Raw genomic sequence first — 16,522 nt, 5'->3', positions numbered from 1 at the left:
AGCTTTTTTTCTTTGTGGGAAAAAAAAGGATACTAAAGTAGATAGATGAAAGGTACTGGATCAGCACAGGGCCATTATAGGTAAAGGATCCCAGTGTATCTTGATATGAATCAAGCCTATGGCAATTGTAATAATGGAGTATTAATTATGCCTGGGCTAAACTAGTCGGTGGATCAAGTCATTCTCATCATTTAGAATTTTCTGCGCTTGCCCCTTTCTCATGATGTTTTTCAGTAGTAGCTAGGATTTGAATCATGTACCTTATTCTACACAACTTGATAATATTTGAATTGTAGAGGTTGAATGAACTTGAGAAGGTCGACACAATCAAAAGAATTTGGCTGAAAAAGGGGTGAGGGTGGCACTCAAATCCAATCTCTCTGTATCCAACACTCGATAACTTTATCAATTAAGCTAGTTCTATATCAAAAGAGCAAGTTGACTTGCTTCAACTCTCGTTGTAGCAATTTTTTTTCCCCATGCTATTCTGCACATAGTTTTACAAGCCTGTAATCCCTTTTGGCATCTCCAGTCTTTACACCCTATATATAATAAATCTTTGATGTAATATAAACACACTTCGTTTAGTTTTTCTTCAGCTCCAGGATAGAAACAAGAGAAGCAAATTAAAAAGACGAGTATATCTGCAACTAATATAAATAATAAAAAATTAATCAAATAAGAGTCACATCCAATTATTCTTCCTTCAGATGTAATTTAGTTGGTACCATTTTTTCCCAAAAATGTCAGCGGAATTGGAGTGTAAGTATATTAAAAAAAACGATTCATGGCATTTCAAAATGGTAATTTTCAATTTGTTCACACTAAATGCTACAATGAACCTCTTCACCTAACATATTTGTTCAATTTAATGTATGAGTAATGCTCATATAGTTTTTACCATCTGTGATTCAATTGGCTGACCTATGGATGAAAATGACTAAATGAGCCTAATAGCCCCTGAGTTGCTTGAGCTTGAGTTGAATCAAAACTCAACTCAGCTCGATTGTTATCGAGCTAGAATAGAGCTCAAGTAGTTCGAACAGCTTTTCCCATCGAGCTTAACTAGCAAAATATTTGCAATATATATATATATATATATATATATATATATATATATATATATATATATATATATAATATAATATAATATTTTAATTATAATATATATTATTTATTTAATATTTTAAAAATATAATATTTATATTTTTTATTTTGACTTAACTTCTAATTTTTAACTATATTTTTTAATTATGGCTAAGGCTTGAATTTGAGCTTGAACTCGAGTCTAGCTTAGTTGATATTCGAGCTTGATTATCCCTAAACTTAATGGGAGTTTTTTTTTTTATTTTTACTTGCTCTCGCGCCATAATCAAACGACAATGAATAAGAGGCTTGTGGGAATGACGTGATAGGATAGGGATGGCTATATTGTTGGGAGCGAACTTCAGGCTAACATGAAGCTTATGTTTTGGAATAAAAAATAATTCTGAACCAGCTTTGTCTAAATCAAGTTTGTATTGAGTACTACTTTTTTTTTTTTTTTTATCAAACTCGAGTTTGTGCTTGGATACTGAGACTTTATTGATTTCAAATAGAATTTTGAGTCTGAGTACTTTGACTTCTGAAATCTCGACTCCAGACTTCAGCTTATATCATCCAAATGTTAAGTGGGAGAACCCAAATTAATTATAAAAAAAAAGACAGAGAATCAATCAGCCCCTAGTAATTTGCATGACAAGCCTGGAGCGCATCAGGACCGATTGGGATGATTTCCACCTCGGCAGAACATTCGTCCCAGTTTGCTCTTTCCTGTTTGATATGCACAGCCGAGCAGCTACCATCTTGGATAAGCGGATGACAGTCCATCACTCTCATCTTACGATCAGCGGTGCCCACTCAGATCGGACGGCGGAGAGCAGCCGAACTGCCGGCCGGCGCAGGTTAGCAGAGCCCAAGGGCCGCGGGGATTTCGGAGTTCTCCAGGGCGGATGACGGAGTCCGCCGACAGGGTGGCGGCGACGTGCCGTCCCGCCCACGGTTGAAGACTCTTTCTTTACTATTTTTCTTTATGTTTCTCTTTGTTCCACGGTTAAGGAGTTTGATGCCGACCGATTCCATCGTCAAAACAAGGAGGCCGAATCCCAAACCAAACCCTCCCCTTTACACGCGTTCTTTTTCTCCTTCCCTTGGATCCGATCCGTCCTCCTCCAGGCGCTCGAGACCTCGGGCTCCTCCTCCAGATCCGCCAAGAAGGGGCGCCGAGTCTCGAAAGCAGAGGAGAGGAAAACGGGATCCGAGGGGGACCTCATCAGCCTCCTTATCCACTCAAAATTCGGACGAAATCCACTGGAATTCGATCATCTAATCGCATCCCAGATTCAAAGATCCAATCTTGGTAGGTTGCAGAAGCAAATTGGATCGGTTTCTTGAAGGGAAAAAAGAATCCAGCAATCAATTCCGATTGAATGAGACAAAAAACAGGGATTCAACAGCGTGATGGAAATGTGCCGAATTCATCAGATCCGGCTCCTCTGAGAGGCGATCCGAGTGCGGGAATCGGAGGAGATCGAATACGAATACCATCCAAGATGAGCAGCGGAGGCGGTGGCAGGGAGGAGGCGGTGAAGCTGGACGACGAGCAGCTGGCGGAGCTCCGGGAGATCTTCCGGTCGTTTGACCGAAACAACGACGGCAGCCTCACCCAGCTGGAGCTCGGCTCCCTTCTCCGGTCTCTAGGTCTGACGTCCAGCCCGGATCAGCTGGAGTCTTTGATCCAGAAGGCGGACACCAATAACAATGGACTGGTGGAGTTCTCCGAGTTCGTGGCTCTCGTCGCACCGGAGCTCCTCCGGGCCAAGTCCCCCTACACGGAGGAGCAGCTCCGGCAGCTGTTCAAGATGTTCGACCGGGACGGCAACGGCTTCATCACGGCCGCCGAGCTCGCCCACTCCATGGCCAGGCTCGGCCACGCCCTCACCGCCAAGGAGCTCACCGGCATGATCAAGGAGGCCGACACCGACGGCGACGGCCGGATCAGCTTCCCGGAGTTCTCCCAGGCCATCACCTCCGCCGCCTTCGACAATTCCTGGGCTTGATCCTTCGACTTCTTCTTCCGGTAGGCCTCCGTTCCGTCACCTCTAGATCCTTCTTGCTCTGTTTCGCTTTTCCTCTCTATGTATACATGCAAATGGAGTTGGATGGCGTTGAATGAGAATTGGAGTGAGTGAAATCCGTGAGGATGGGCATTGATGTTGAATTGTTCCCAGGTGGTATAGGGAAAAGGGTAATTTTCTTCATAATTCTTTCAGATTTCCATTTGAAAAGATCGCATCTTGTGATTTTTGCTTTTGCTTTGCAGTTTGTGAGAATTAAAAATAATCTGAAATGAAGAGAACTATAGAAAACTGTTAGTTGGTATGCAATATTTACAATGTAGTTGGTAGAAATAATGTTATAAACTAATATCATACCTAATTAAATTCCTAAGCTCTCACATTAATAGACTCTGCAGCAAGGTTGGTCGTCTCGGTACCGAATTTCATATTGGTGCTGCTCTAGTATTGTGTCGGTACGATATTGTACAATATTTTTTTTCATACGGAGTATCGGTACGCCATCCGTACTGAATATTGATAACGAATCTATACTGTACAGTACGTTTCGTACTATCTAATTCGGATTGGTACAGTGTAGTATGTAATTTTGTCCCGTTGGGGTTTTTTTTTTTTTTTTCTAGAAAATTGCTGCTACTGTGGGGGATTTGCCTGTGATATGGCCGAGAAATACCTTTCCTACTCTGCCAAGCCTCTTGATATGTAGATGTCATATTGGTGGCTCATTTAGTATTACAGCATCAGTTGGTGTTCTTACTCTTTGAACTACGAAACCATTCACATTACAGGTTGTCATGTGAGAGATTTGATCATTTTTGTGCAACCTGTTTTTGTACCATCCCCCGTCCTCCAAAATGGATATCAAAAGTAAACTCTCTACTTTAATTCCAGACAGGTTCATTTGTTGTGAGAAAATTTAGATAACCTGTCTTGTAACTTTGAACCATAGTGGAGATGCATGCTTTTCTTCTCTTCATATCTTTTATGGAAATGTTTTCTTTCTAGCGACATGCATATGTTAACACACTTGGTTGACATCACCAACTGACATCTGCTAGTATTGTAATGCTGCATTCAAAATTAAAAGCCTAGTCGTAGGTAATATTTGCATTTCAGTGAATGTGCAATTTATTTTAAATGGCCAAGAAATTTTGATGGATCTTTCTTTTGTAGAAGGTATAGGAAACACTCTGACACCGTGATCACGATTTTATCTGTAATTTAGGTTTATGTACTGAAGAAAAATCTTAAGCCGCATCAATCTTATGCTGGTAAAGTTTTCATTGGCACAAAAGATACTTCCATGAGGACATGGATAAAGTAACATTATTAAAAGCCCAAGCATCATTTGGACATGGTACATCTTACTTTGTCAGAAGAACCAATCTATTTGAAGTCTCACCATGAGGGATCTGTGGCTGAGGCATGCTGCATCAATGTGAATGTGAGGGATAACACCACTTCAAGACTTGAACCCTGACCTCATTCTTGAAAGCGAGTGCATCTATGCAGCATCTAGCTGTGCAATATTGTGAGGGATAAAAGCATCTTTTTGAGTAGAGGAAATAAACCATTCGCATGGAATCTCCTCCTTTTTGTGAAGTCCTGCGAGTAATTGTGACTGCGAACGTAAGGACCTGAATCCTTTAGCCTCCGACTGTGCATATTTAAAGGAGGTTTTCTTGTTTGGCTTTCAACAGTGTTTGCAAGCATGCATTCCCTTCTCTCTTTGTTTCCATGGATGACTTCTATAGTGCATAATAGTTTACAATGCTAGATTCTACTTTTTGAAATGTTTCATTTTCAAAAGGAGATGCATAAGTGACTTCTATAGTAGATGCGACTGTAAAATAGCTGGTCAAGCTAAGGAGATGCATGAAAAATAAGGGCGTTGCCAACTTGTTTTTAAATTGTTTCTTTATGGTTTCTCATATGCTTCATACAGGTCTCCACTATTTTTATATAACCACCTCTAATTCCTGCTTCAGAAACATAGTTTTACTTCTTTTTCACTTCCAAATGTACATAGACCTACCAATTACTGAAAGTGCGGAGTGGCAATCTTGGTCCGGACAGGATATCAAAAGGGGGTAAATTGTTCATTTTCTCTCTGAAAGCTGGAGCGAAAAAATCAGCCAACCCACCACTTACTTCTATTTTTTCTTTTATTTGAATGGATGATTCATATAATTTTAGTACGAATATATTCAAAAAAGTCAAAATACAGCATATTTTAGAGCGCATCAGGCAGCTCGCTCTTTCCAACCCAAAGGGTGTCTATGGAGTGATTGGCTACGTACGGAGCCACCCAATCTACAGCTCCGTTGGTCTCTCTGTAAATATGTATAGCCCGAAAGGCAACCCCACCACATATCATGGCTCGAATGTCTCGGACCAAGGGGTGGCACTCACCCGCACCACTAACCACTTACTTTTGTTCAGGATGCATTTGGTTAGGCTGGTGAGAGATGGGACAGCTTTGAGGCTTAGTTTTCAGTCCACTGATTTTATTTTTTTTTCAATGAAATTATTATAAAATAGATTAGGAAAAACCTTAGGGAAAAGAATAAAAGAAAACTCTGGGGATTGTATTGCCGTTTTTCTCTCTTTTTTTTTTTTCTTTCAAGAAGTTTGTATTGCCAAGGCAACTTCTCTATGATGTTGAGAAATCAGACTCCTTCACTCAAAGAAAAAGACAAATCAAACACCTTACATGGTGAAGCAGATATCTTGTGAAGTTTGATATGTACTCCCTTGATTTATGAAGTTCTCGACAGCAACAGAAAAGCCATAGAATTAAGAAATGAAATTATCTTTTCTTCTTAGGCATTATATTTTAAATATTATGTCTATTTAAATAGATGCTAATGTCACCATTAAAAGCATAGTAGTGAATTCTTAGAATCATGATTCAGTCTCAAATCAAACACCGAATGTTATATCATTGCCCCAGTTGAAATTTTGCTGGACGATAATCTGTAGTTGGCTTTGATTTTTTTTTTTTTGTTTGCTTTTAAATTGATTATGGGGCACTCCGAGCGGTAGCCGATTGGCTGCACCACTTCAGGCGTGTTCTAAGTTCAAATTTTAAGTAATAATGTTCCCCATTTAATAGACAGTGCTCCAACCATTATCTTAAACTACTTCAGAAAGTTTCAAAATATACAAATCCGTACATGATTTATGATTCACGTATTAGATTTACACCCAGCAAGACACAAATATCATCCATTAATAACACTCAAAGATTAGGATGGTAATATGCTCTCTTCATCCAATTCCTTCCATTTTTTTAACTGGCAAAAGGAAGTTTAAATTTTATTAATGCAAATACAAACGCCCACTGCTACATCTAAAAGGAATTTTCACTAATAACTAAAAGCACCCCCTGTTACCTTAGAATCTACATGAATAATAATTTAATTAGCAAAGGGATAATTAGTAGTAAATTGTCAGGAGAGGTTTTTTGTATGGATAATGCTTATGTGGTTCAGATATATTCGAGCTTGGTGTATAAATTGAGATGCATCTCAAAAGACCAAAGCTATTATGGCTGACTAGCCCATAAATGTTGTAGCTCCAAGAGCTTCAGCATCTATGGACATCCTTTGATGAAGATTCCGGGTAGAATTCTAATTCTTTACTTCTTTTTCTTTCTTCTTTTTTTTTTTTTTTTTTTTTTTGCCAGATGACATGACTTGTGGGGACTGGCCCAGGGGCCTAATATTTTGCAGCCTATGGCTTGTCAAGTGGGCCTCACCCAAAATTGTTGGCCTGGTCCCGGCCCATTTGCCGGCTAAGCAAACATGCATCCAATGGTGAACAAGGCATGTTCCAAGAGCACTGGAAGACCAGAGACAGGTTAACATCAACTTGTGAAACTCACCGTAGACGAGTGAATACCATAGAGGTAGGTTAAGCACCCTATCAGTGGGTTCTTGCTGATGATCCAATATTATGTAAGGCATTGATCACAAGGTATAAGGAAAAAATATTTTTTATTGTCCCTTTTTTGAGCAAAACAGTGGAAAGCAGAAATCTACCATGATATTGCGTCCATAAATGAAAAGTATAGGCTGAAGACAAAATGGGAAAAAGGCAGAAAAAGACGGGAAAAAAATATATAGGAGAGGAGAAGAAGGCAAAGGTGGGAAGCTCAAACTCAAGTAACCATGCAACCCAAAGCAGACACAGTACTCTCAACTTTTTTTTTTCTTTTTTATATATATATGGGCCAGTTTGGTAGGCTTCAACAATGGCATATTGTTCTGGCCTGCTTGGATCATCCTGATGTGGGGGGAGACGGGCTGTCATTTTTCCGAACATCGAGGGCCATCTAAACGGGTGGTAGTTGGTAGTTGGTAGTTGGTACTTCCTTCCCCTGGAGGTCGTGTGTTCGAGACAATAAAAAATTTATAAAATTTTATATCCTACAATATAAATTTACTATACCATTTAAGGATCATAATTCATAGGTCTTTCGACTGTGATTCAAATAACAAGTTCTATGGATACATGCATACAAGCAAGAACAGCATAAAGAAATCATTCTTTATCTATTTAATACAAAAAGAAAAAATGAAGATGAATATGCCATTCTACTTAGTGGTGGCAATGCTTAACCATTTATTTCAAACCCATTGTATGTCGGATTAGTTTATCTATTTAATAAAATGATCAGGTTCGGGATAAGATTTTTGATCCCTTCAAAAACTGGCCAGATTTGAATTGATAGCTTTTTGATCCATACGTATCTGGCTCGATTGCCACCCCTAATCCTTCTGCTAGTCCCATCCCTATGTTTTTTTTAAAAAAGAAATCAAGATTGTATTGACCCCAGGACCATGTGAAATATATTTATCTCATTTAGGAATTGGAGTAGGATGTGTATTGGCACTTCAACAACAACAAATATGTTTTCAATTTAGTACTCATAATGGGCCCGTGTTAAATGCACATAGGTCTACTACATATTAAGCAAGATGATTATGGTTCATCCAAGAGAAAGTACTCACCAAAACGAATACTTATATACATATTTCGCATCGTAGTTGAAACAGTATTGCATTTTTGAAAACTTTTCTATTTGATACTTTAATTTTGTTGTATCTTGCATGTTTTTTGTTCATAAGACATGTTTAGTTGTGCCATCAGGTTGTACCTTTAGCTTCGAACTCTTTTATACCCCTAAAAAAACACATTTCCCTTGCATTAGTGATGGTGCACTATCATTGATCATGCTTTATACATGTATATATATATGTGCATGCATATATATTTTTTTGTTGAAAAATTAGAATACAATTTAGGAGAGACAAACAATAGATGTGCATCAAGAAGAAGTGAGAGTACACATCATACAAGAATCATAGCCACCAATTTTTGTTTGTTCTCATTTCATCGCACCCATTCATACTTTCACTCATGCGCAACAATTAATATGCATGCCTAGAGCTAGTCTTTCGATAATTAGTCTCCTGCCGCCTACTTCATTTTTATCAACACCATGATTCACGTAGCATGAGCCAAGTTTTTATTATTTCCCTTCTGGACTCACTCGAAAGAATCACAATTCTTGGGTCCTTACATGACTCACCAGCAGCAAGCCCTCACACTCAATCAGACCTAAAAGGATTGATGATCATAAGATAAGTTGGTAATGCCCTCTTGTTGGCCATTCCCTATCACCATAGGAATGGGGAAAGAGCGAATCTTTTGACAAATAACAGTTCATGCTTTACCTTAAAGCTAACCATGTGGAAAGGCAAAAGAAAGAAATAACAATTATCACATGCTTTTAGATGGATGCTCCTAGCCTTACGTTGGGCTTACACCATTAGCATGTCATACAAATGAACAAACTGAACCCTACCAAACACCCAACAATGATGGAAATGATGGACTAATCAGTCCAAACCTACCCAAACCCAATGACAACTACACTCGAGAAAAAAAAAAAGAAAAAAAGAGAGGACACCATTGAAAGTTTGACATGATTAGCCTTTAATAGATGTTATAAACACCTGACCACCAGCAACAATTATAGCTTCTACTTTTTTTTCCCATGATTGAGAAGCCTTCTCCAATGAAGGAAGGTCTTTTTTTTTCCCCCTCATATATTGTGTCTCATAAGTTTTTAGAAGGAATCCACCATTTAAATTATGCACCAAATGTTCTTGGGGGTCACCAATTATGTCATGGGCACTGCTTTCTGTTCTTGGGCCTTGGATAGGGATCGAGAAATCATTTCAGAGATCAGTTAATGACAGCAATTGCTTGTCTCCCTTGTCCTAAATACTTGATGCCCATCCTTCACCAACTAAAGTTAATATTGGGGCCTTGTTCTCCTTTTCTCAACAAGACCGTCCCCATTTCTCTGAAAAGGAGGTCTTTTGGTTGGTGCCTCGTAGCCTGTCTTAAAACACCTTTTGCACAAACGACAGATCTCATGGTGGTCATCACAGTAGCAGCAAACATGCGTCGATTACTAGGCTGTAGCCTGAAATGGATACCCGTGGAAAGAAAAGGATAGGTTTCATGGATTCTGATGGGCCGGCCTCAGCAAAAATCATACTTCGTAGAATGGGTTGTGTTGCAACATGAAAGAAAAATAACAAAATATGTTAGAAGAAAAAATAAAAAAAGAATAAGAGTACACGGATAAAAATGCCGCAAAAGCTTCACCATAAAAACTAGAGATTACAAAGTACAATTTTTTTTTACAGATTCTGGCCCCCAATACATTCAATCCCTAGAACACTCGATTGCTGTCTTTCATTAGGCCTACAAAAGATATATAATTGAATAATTTTAGACTCGAACTTGTGTCCTATAATAGTTAGGTTAGTCCAACCGGCGAGGCTCTGCTGGCTAACTATCCATGTGACCCAAACAAAATGTATGTGGCGGTTCGTGATCTCCACTCCGGAAAAAAAAAGAAGATATCTTCTTTGCTCTCTAAAACTTGTAAACTCGAGACATACTCAACAGGCTGACAAGTCTGGGTCTTTGATATGCTATCCATATGTTGATTTTATTTCCCACATTATTCCAATATCCTTTGAAAGAAGATGACCAAACAAATAGCTTGATGAAGTTTGCATGAGTTCACAGGCCAGGGCTTTAATCAGCGAGAAAACCAATTCCTTAGTATGATCCACCCGTCCTAGCAAACAAAAAAAAAAAAAAGAAAACCAATTCCTTGGGGAGAAAATAAAGGATAGCTCGCAATCCTATTTGATACTCTTTTTCCAATTCAAATGATTCGTTTTCCAAATTCTTCCGGGTGATGCATTTCCCACTTATTTTCCTCTCGTTGTTTTGTGACCTAATAATGTGTTCATAATACAATGACTAGTGATTATTTACTCCCGTTCAAGAAAGTGATACTTGTACAAGTGGCAATCACTCTATTGATTTAAAGAGCCGAGTTGCTTTCATATCAAAATGCTTTAGCGGAGGCAAGTACTAGTCAAAATCGCACCCTGTTATTTTCAAGTTCATCTCCAGAGAATTCAAAATCTTCGTTTAAATCATGGAAGTTGTCATTAGTCTACTCATGACAGCACCCTTGATATCAAAATGGAAGCAAGCGCATGGAACCATTTACCCCACCCCTTTATTTGAAGGGTTTATATTAAAGTTTCGAAATACAAATTAAGAACCCAAACCTAAGTTAAGCATCACGATAATTTTTCATCTTGTGCTTAGCAAACATAGCCTTCTCATAAGTGCAACAAAACGTCCAATATGTCACTATTGTGGCAGTTGAAGCTCAACTAAGACTCATGCTCGCCAATCTTTCTTAATTCATTAAAACTTGTTCTTAGATTTGTTTATTATGGTATGATCCAACTTGCATGTCTCAGCTTGCTGTCATTTTATGATGCCTTGCAGTTGGCCAACTAAATTATGCCCCAGTGTTGGTGGAAGGCTTAAGACTCTTTGTCTAAGGTATGCTCTGAGAAATTTTTCCCCTGTTCTTTTAAGCTTATGTCCTCCTGATGATCTTCTACTGTCATTTTGATTTATTTTATCTTCTTTTGTCAATGCTACTGATACGACGCTCTCTTGACTTATGGGAAAGCATGAACCAAGCATATGACGATATTAGCTGCCTCAGCATAAAATTTTTGATGCCATACGAGTTAGCTGCCTCAGAATTTCCTTAGCAAGTCAGAAGAGTGTGAAAAGAGGCAAGTAAAATTCGCCGCACGCACGAGTGTGTTCTTGTTGGCATTGGTATTGACTCGAGTGTTTAGCTAGTGTTTGGTCATCATTTGACTGCTCTTTGCTCTGCAACATATGATTTCGATTTTTTAGTATTAAAATGATAATACTTAAAGGATAGCAATTGTTATTTTTTCACATCATTTTTTTTTTTTTAAAGGTTCAAAAACTCTTTTAAATTTGTGTAAATTTATATATATCTATATCTCTATCTATCTATTTATCTGTCTATCTATCTATCTATCTATCTCTCTTTTATATATATATCGTAGACTAGTAGTTATAGAAACAGTGCCATGCGAAAAACACAAATTATATGTTTCTTTGCTATTTTAGTAATGGAAGGGGCGCGGAACGAGCACTTACAGCATTATAAAAGTGATTAATTTAAACCTTTGCTATTGAATGGATTTTTATTCTTTTTAGGATGAAAATGGACTGTTCCTGAGTTTTGCATCAGATTCTCGACGATGGCCGAAAGGCAATTTGGGTGTTATACAGTAGAACCTAAGTACCTAACTAATGGCATGGCCTGGGTTGGCTCTTTCCTCATTCAAGGCATTTGAGTCGTTGACAAGTTCTTGAAACGATACTGCTAGTTTCTTCAGTTTCCCATTGCTGAACTTAAGGCTGCTTGGTTTGGGCTAAATTCAGCAACTGCAAGATAGGTTTCTTCTGGAGGGAGACTCAGTGATTGTGATGCCATGGATCAGTGGCCTAGACACCTCCCACCATCCATACGGCACTTCGAAACATCAAGTCTATTTGCTCCTCCATGCTTAACCTTTAATGTCACCGTGTTCTGTGTGAAGCCAACCAAGCAGCAAATCATCGGGCCAATTTTGCTGCTATGAAACAGTTGGAATCAGTTTGAACCAAGATTCGCCGTCTCGATATCAGATTCCATACCGGTACCTACCAGCATAGTATCGGTATGGTACGGTGGCATACTGAGTGTCGGTACGCCTTACGTACTGAATATCGGTAGCGAGCCAGTATAGTACGATACGGCATACTATGGTTTGGACCAAAATTATTCCTCCCGATCTTTTTCGTCTTTATTAAAGCAGATATTGGTGGCATATCCTTCATTCAAATGTAGTGATTTTTGCAGTGATTCAAATTCGCGGAATGAAGATGTAATACTAATATATTATGTGGAGCGTTAGAAAGAGTAGAAAATGTTCCTTTTTAATTTGGGTAGTTACATGACCCTTTCCCTGCCTCATCTACGAGATCGCGGCCATTTTGGTTGGTAGATGATACTAAAATGAACGACATCTCTTCCTTAAGAAAGGACTCAGATAGTACATTAAAAGAAGAAAAATGGAAAGAAAATGAGATCTCAGGTTTATTGTGATATCTCCGTCAACATTTAGCAGATTCAAAAAGCAAAATGTTCGATATAAAATTTACAAAAATCAAGATCGATTAACCCTTCAAGGCGTCAATTCTGATAATTAGGAAAATATTAAACATTTATTTAAGATTTTAAAGGAGTGATTAGAAAATTGCAAATAACAAATTGATGTTGTATCAAAGCAATACCTATATCATTTTGTATCTCTGTCAATTTGGAAATGCTCGAGATTAAGAAACTTTTCTTCCCACAGGGAATTCAATTTGGAGAAACTTGCTTGGAAATCTTTTCTTATCCTTGTTCTTGTCGTTCCTCTAGTGATTTTCGTCGGAATAAAAGGAATAAAGCCATATCAATAACTTGTCATGGATAAGCAATCTAACATTTGCCTATCTAGTCTTTTTGGTCAATGGTAGCTTGGTCTGCTTCTGACTCTTATTGTTCTGACCACTCATGGAGAGTTTGGAGAGTTTTTTTTTTAATCAATAGGTTTTGAGCAGTATTTCCTAAAGTTGTCTATTAGTTTAGCATTAGACATTTATGTGAGCCTGTGACTTGAGCAGCTCATGTGGTTTATGTCATTACTTCTACCTACCTTTTGTAGATCATCCAAGCAATTTGCTTATAAATTAAACCCATTTCACAAAAAACCATGGGAAAAAAAAATTATTTGACCTCTTCAATATATAGCCAAACTTAATGATATGTGTTGCAAGGATAATGTTAATGCTCATCTATATATTCAATTTCAACATAAATTTCTTCAAAAAATCAACATTTTTTTTTTGTTGAAAGAAAGAGAGATCTATCTACATCAATATAATTACTCAGGTTCAGATTTTTCAACCACTTCAGAAATCAAACCTCAAACCTCAAATTGATAGAGAAATGCGACCACTCGAACAAGTTCCAAAATACAAAAACCACCATGCTTCATGAATCTCAATTTCGAAGCCTGATGATGGCTTGACTATCTATTTAAGAATGAATTGGTTGGTGGTTATAACACTTGATATGAAGCGGCGCATGGTAAAATTTCAACTTATGAGCTATTCTAAACTTATTAGCTATCTTGCATTCGATAATGAAGCATGGTGAAGCTCGCCAATACCAGCGAGCATCAAGCCTAAACGAGCCTTGTGGTCCATAATAACTCACCTCAAGGGCGAAGTGGTCTGGGTCCGGCACTTCTTAGTTTCACATGTGAAGCAAGAGATGGGTTGACCACTCTAGAGTACGTAAATGAAGGAGACGAGACCAAAGAGTAAGCCCGATAAGAGAACAAACTTTGAAGGAAATGAGATCTTTCGCTATAAAAAAACTTATCTATTCCAATGCTTTTTAAAGCTTATACCAACACTTATAAGCGTCGAAAATTTTGGCACTGATGCTTTCTAAAATGTCGCAAAAGCATCAGCAATATAATTTGTTATTAAAATAATGTGCTCATCATTCCCAAATGTACAAAGTCTGTTAACTCCATCTCCACCATCCCTACTTTTCCCCTACACCTTGAACTAGGCGTCATCTTTTCATACGGATGTATTTTTACTAGATTGGTTTAATAAATCCGATTTTATCAAAAAAAAATTCTAACAAGTTATTTTTGCATGTAGTTCGGGTTGGGTTGGACCAAATATATGTCTTATATTGCTGTCTTTTTCCTTAGTGACTTAGCACTACAAAGACAAAGGGGTAGCTAAAATGTCAGTGACCCATAGGTGGAAAACTAGAGAAAGTCATATTTTAGACCCAAAACGATTCAGACCACTGAGGTTTAGGTCCCCTAAAGTCCCCCAAATCATAACGTAGAATTCAATGAACCAAGCAAGATGTCCAAAGTTAGGTATTGGTATGGTAACAGGGCATTGAATGTTGGTTACTCTAACTCAAAGACTACAATGGAGATGCAGTATTTAAATAGAAGTTTGAAGGGTTAAAAGGGTTGTTGAAGGGATGCGATTCGGCCAAAAGTGGAGATTTCTTCTTTTCTAAGATGATGTGAAACTTTTGAGGGGGCTGGTGACCTAAAACATTGGCACCAAGAGCTGAGGTCACAGTCGTGTGCATGGTAGTACTTGTTTTGGTCAAATGATCCCCTCTTGGTTTTTTTTTTAAAGGCCAAGTTTAAAGGACACCAAAGATTTTATTGGACATGAGACCAGAATTGAAACTTAGCACAAAAGAATTTCTACAGTACTACTCGACTTTATGACATAATTAATGTTTTGTCAACATGCGACCAAAACCAAAACTTAGCACAAAATAAAATTTTCTTTTTTTTGTCAGTTTCCATTTTGCTTGGTGTGCTGTGGCTCTAAGCATATTAATGCATCGGCTACAAGGTCCAAACCTAAGTCCATGCAAACAAGGACAAGTTGGATACTCTTTCATAAGCCGCTAAGTGCGTGCATATGCTCAGGTTTGAAGATTAATAGTTGATTATTACTATTTAGAGATTCAATTTTTGGTGCCACAAATATGTTGTTTCTTGCTTCGTCTCTTAATTTTGGATGCTTTCTTGAGCTTTTCTGACATCTAATTACAAATTATTCCTATTGAAATTCCATCTAAAATCATTTTAAATCACAAATTTAACCTTTCTTTGTTATTTTATACTGAAAATGTCAATTTGGAGTGTGATCAAGGGCAAATGCTGGTCGACGACGGTCCACCGCAACTTTGGCATATCAAGAAGAATATGTAGAGCAAAAGATTGCGATTATTTTCTTTGACATAAAATTATGAATATGCAGCAGAACAGAAGCTCGAGAAAATCATAAAACTAAAATATAACTCTCAGTAGTGAATAATTTGACTTAGTTTTTAGTTTAAAAAATAATAAAGAAAAAAAATCATCTTGAAACTTTATTTTCATCTCTGATTAAAAAAAAATAAAATCTAGTGCCACCCATCCGGATGGAGGATGCTGGACTAGCGCATGATCAGCAGGATCCATTAAAATTAAATGAGAGGCTCATAATTCTAGATTTTTTTTAATTTGCAGTAAATAATACAACTATCAGACTGATAATATTTATATAATTTAGACCTGGTTTTGGATCAATGCCGAAAGTCAAGCCCAAACTACTTGACGGAAACCTAATCGAGGTCCAATCTCCAAATGCCTAATTCTTAGAGTCTAGTAACAACTTGCTAGGATGGATATGGATAGGTAAGGAGATTAGTTAGCCATCTATAATTAACTTTATACAACCTCTTCTACTAAGGAAACTTTATCTCTCTCTCCTCCCCCCAGCCACAAAGGTCCTGCTTTATTTGCCATTATTTTAAATATATGACAAACGAATGATATAATTAAAGAGTAATATTACATAACCAAGGCAACAGGGGAAACTTAGTGCGGAGTCCCTATCAGCCATCCAATAGCCATCCGACAGCATAAAGATATGGGCCCACATATTAGTGCCACCTGGGCCTGGTTGCACCACCACCTCCACCACCAGAGCGTCGTGGGCCTGTGCCTAACGGCTACCCAGTCCTGATTGGACGGCTCCACAATCAAATGGACCCATTTGCGGATAACGGCCCTTTTCCTGCCCTGTGAAAAAAAATATGTGATGATATTTCCATCCACTGAGTTCTATACTTGTAGCAGCATTTGTTCAGAGGCGGCTTTAAAACAGGGTAGAATGTTTTAAATCAAAGTTACACAAAGTCTTACATCAGAAAAAAAAAAAAAAGGAGGAGGAAAAATTTGACACAAAGTCTTCTTGTAGATGGCCCTTTCATGTATCCCTGTGTAATAAGGTTTGGTAAGGAGAGAATCTATAGTGGACCGGTGAAACAGCTCTTT

General features: G+C 38.0%; 1 protein-coding gene across 2 annotated transcripts; it reads left to right on the top strand.

Moving 5' to 3' along the window:
• Positions 1 to 1,631: 1,631 nt before the first annotated feature.
• On the top strand, positions 1,632 to 7,122 carry LOC103696753 (probable calcium-binding protein CML18). 2 transcript variants are annotated; one of them, XM_008778465.4, is made up of 2 exons: positions 1,632 to 3,118; positions 6,805 to 7,122. In XM_008778465.4, the coding sequence occupies exon 1, from the start codon at positions 2,469 to 2,471 to the stop codon at positions 3,096 to 3,098; it is 630 nt and encodes a 209-aa protein (XP_008776687.1). In that variant the 5' UTR covers positions 1,632 to 2,468; the 3' UTR covers positions 3,099 to 3,118; positions 6,805 to 7,122. The 2 variants fall into 2 exon arrangements, with proteins under 2 accessions (XP_008776687.1, XP_008776688.1); XM_008778466.4 differs by lacking the exon at positions 6,805 to 7,122 and adding an exon at positions 4,342 to 4,905 and having other exon boundaries at positions 1,635 to 3,118.
• Positions 7,123 to 16,522: the final 9,400 nt, after the last annotated feature.

Source organism: Phoenix dactylifera, chromosome 5, assembly GCF_009389715.1.
Source record: "Phoenix dactylifera cultivar Barhee BC4 chromosome 5, palm_55x_up_171113_PBpolish2nd_filt_p, whole genome shotgun sequence".
Taxonomy (NCBI): domain Eukaryota; kingdom Viridiplantae; phylum Streptophyta; class Magnoliopsida; order Arecales; family Arecaceae; genus Phoenix; species Phoenix dactylifera.
This window is presented reverse-complemented; position numbering and strand designations above follow the sequence as displayed.

What these genes read in the sequence shown, in the direction of transcription:
- LOC103696753 (XM_008778465.4), top strand. Translation starts at nt 2,469, where the DNA reads ATGAGACAAAAAACAGGGATTCAACAGCGTGATGGAAATGTGCCGAAT.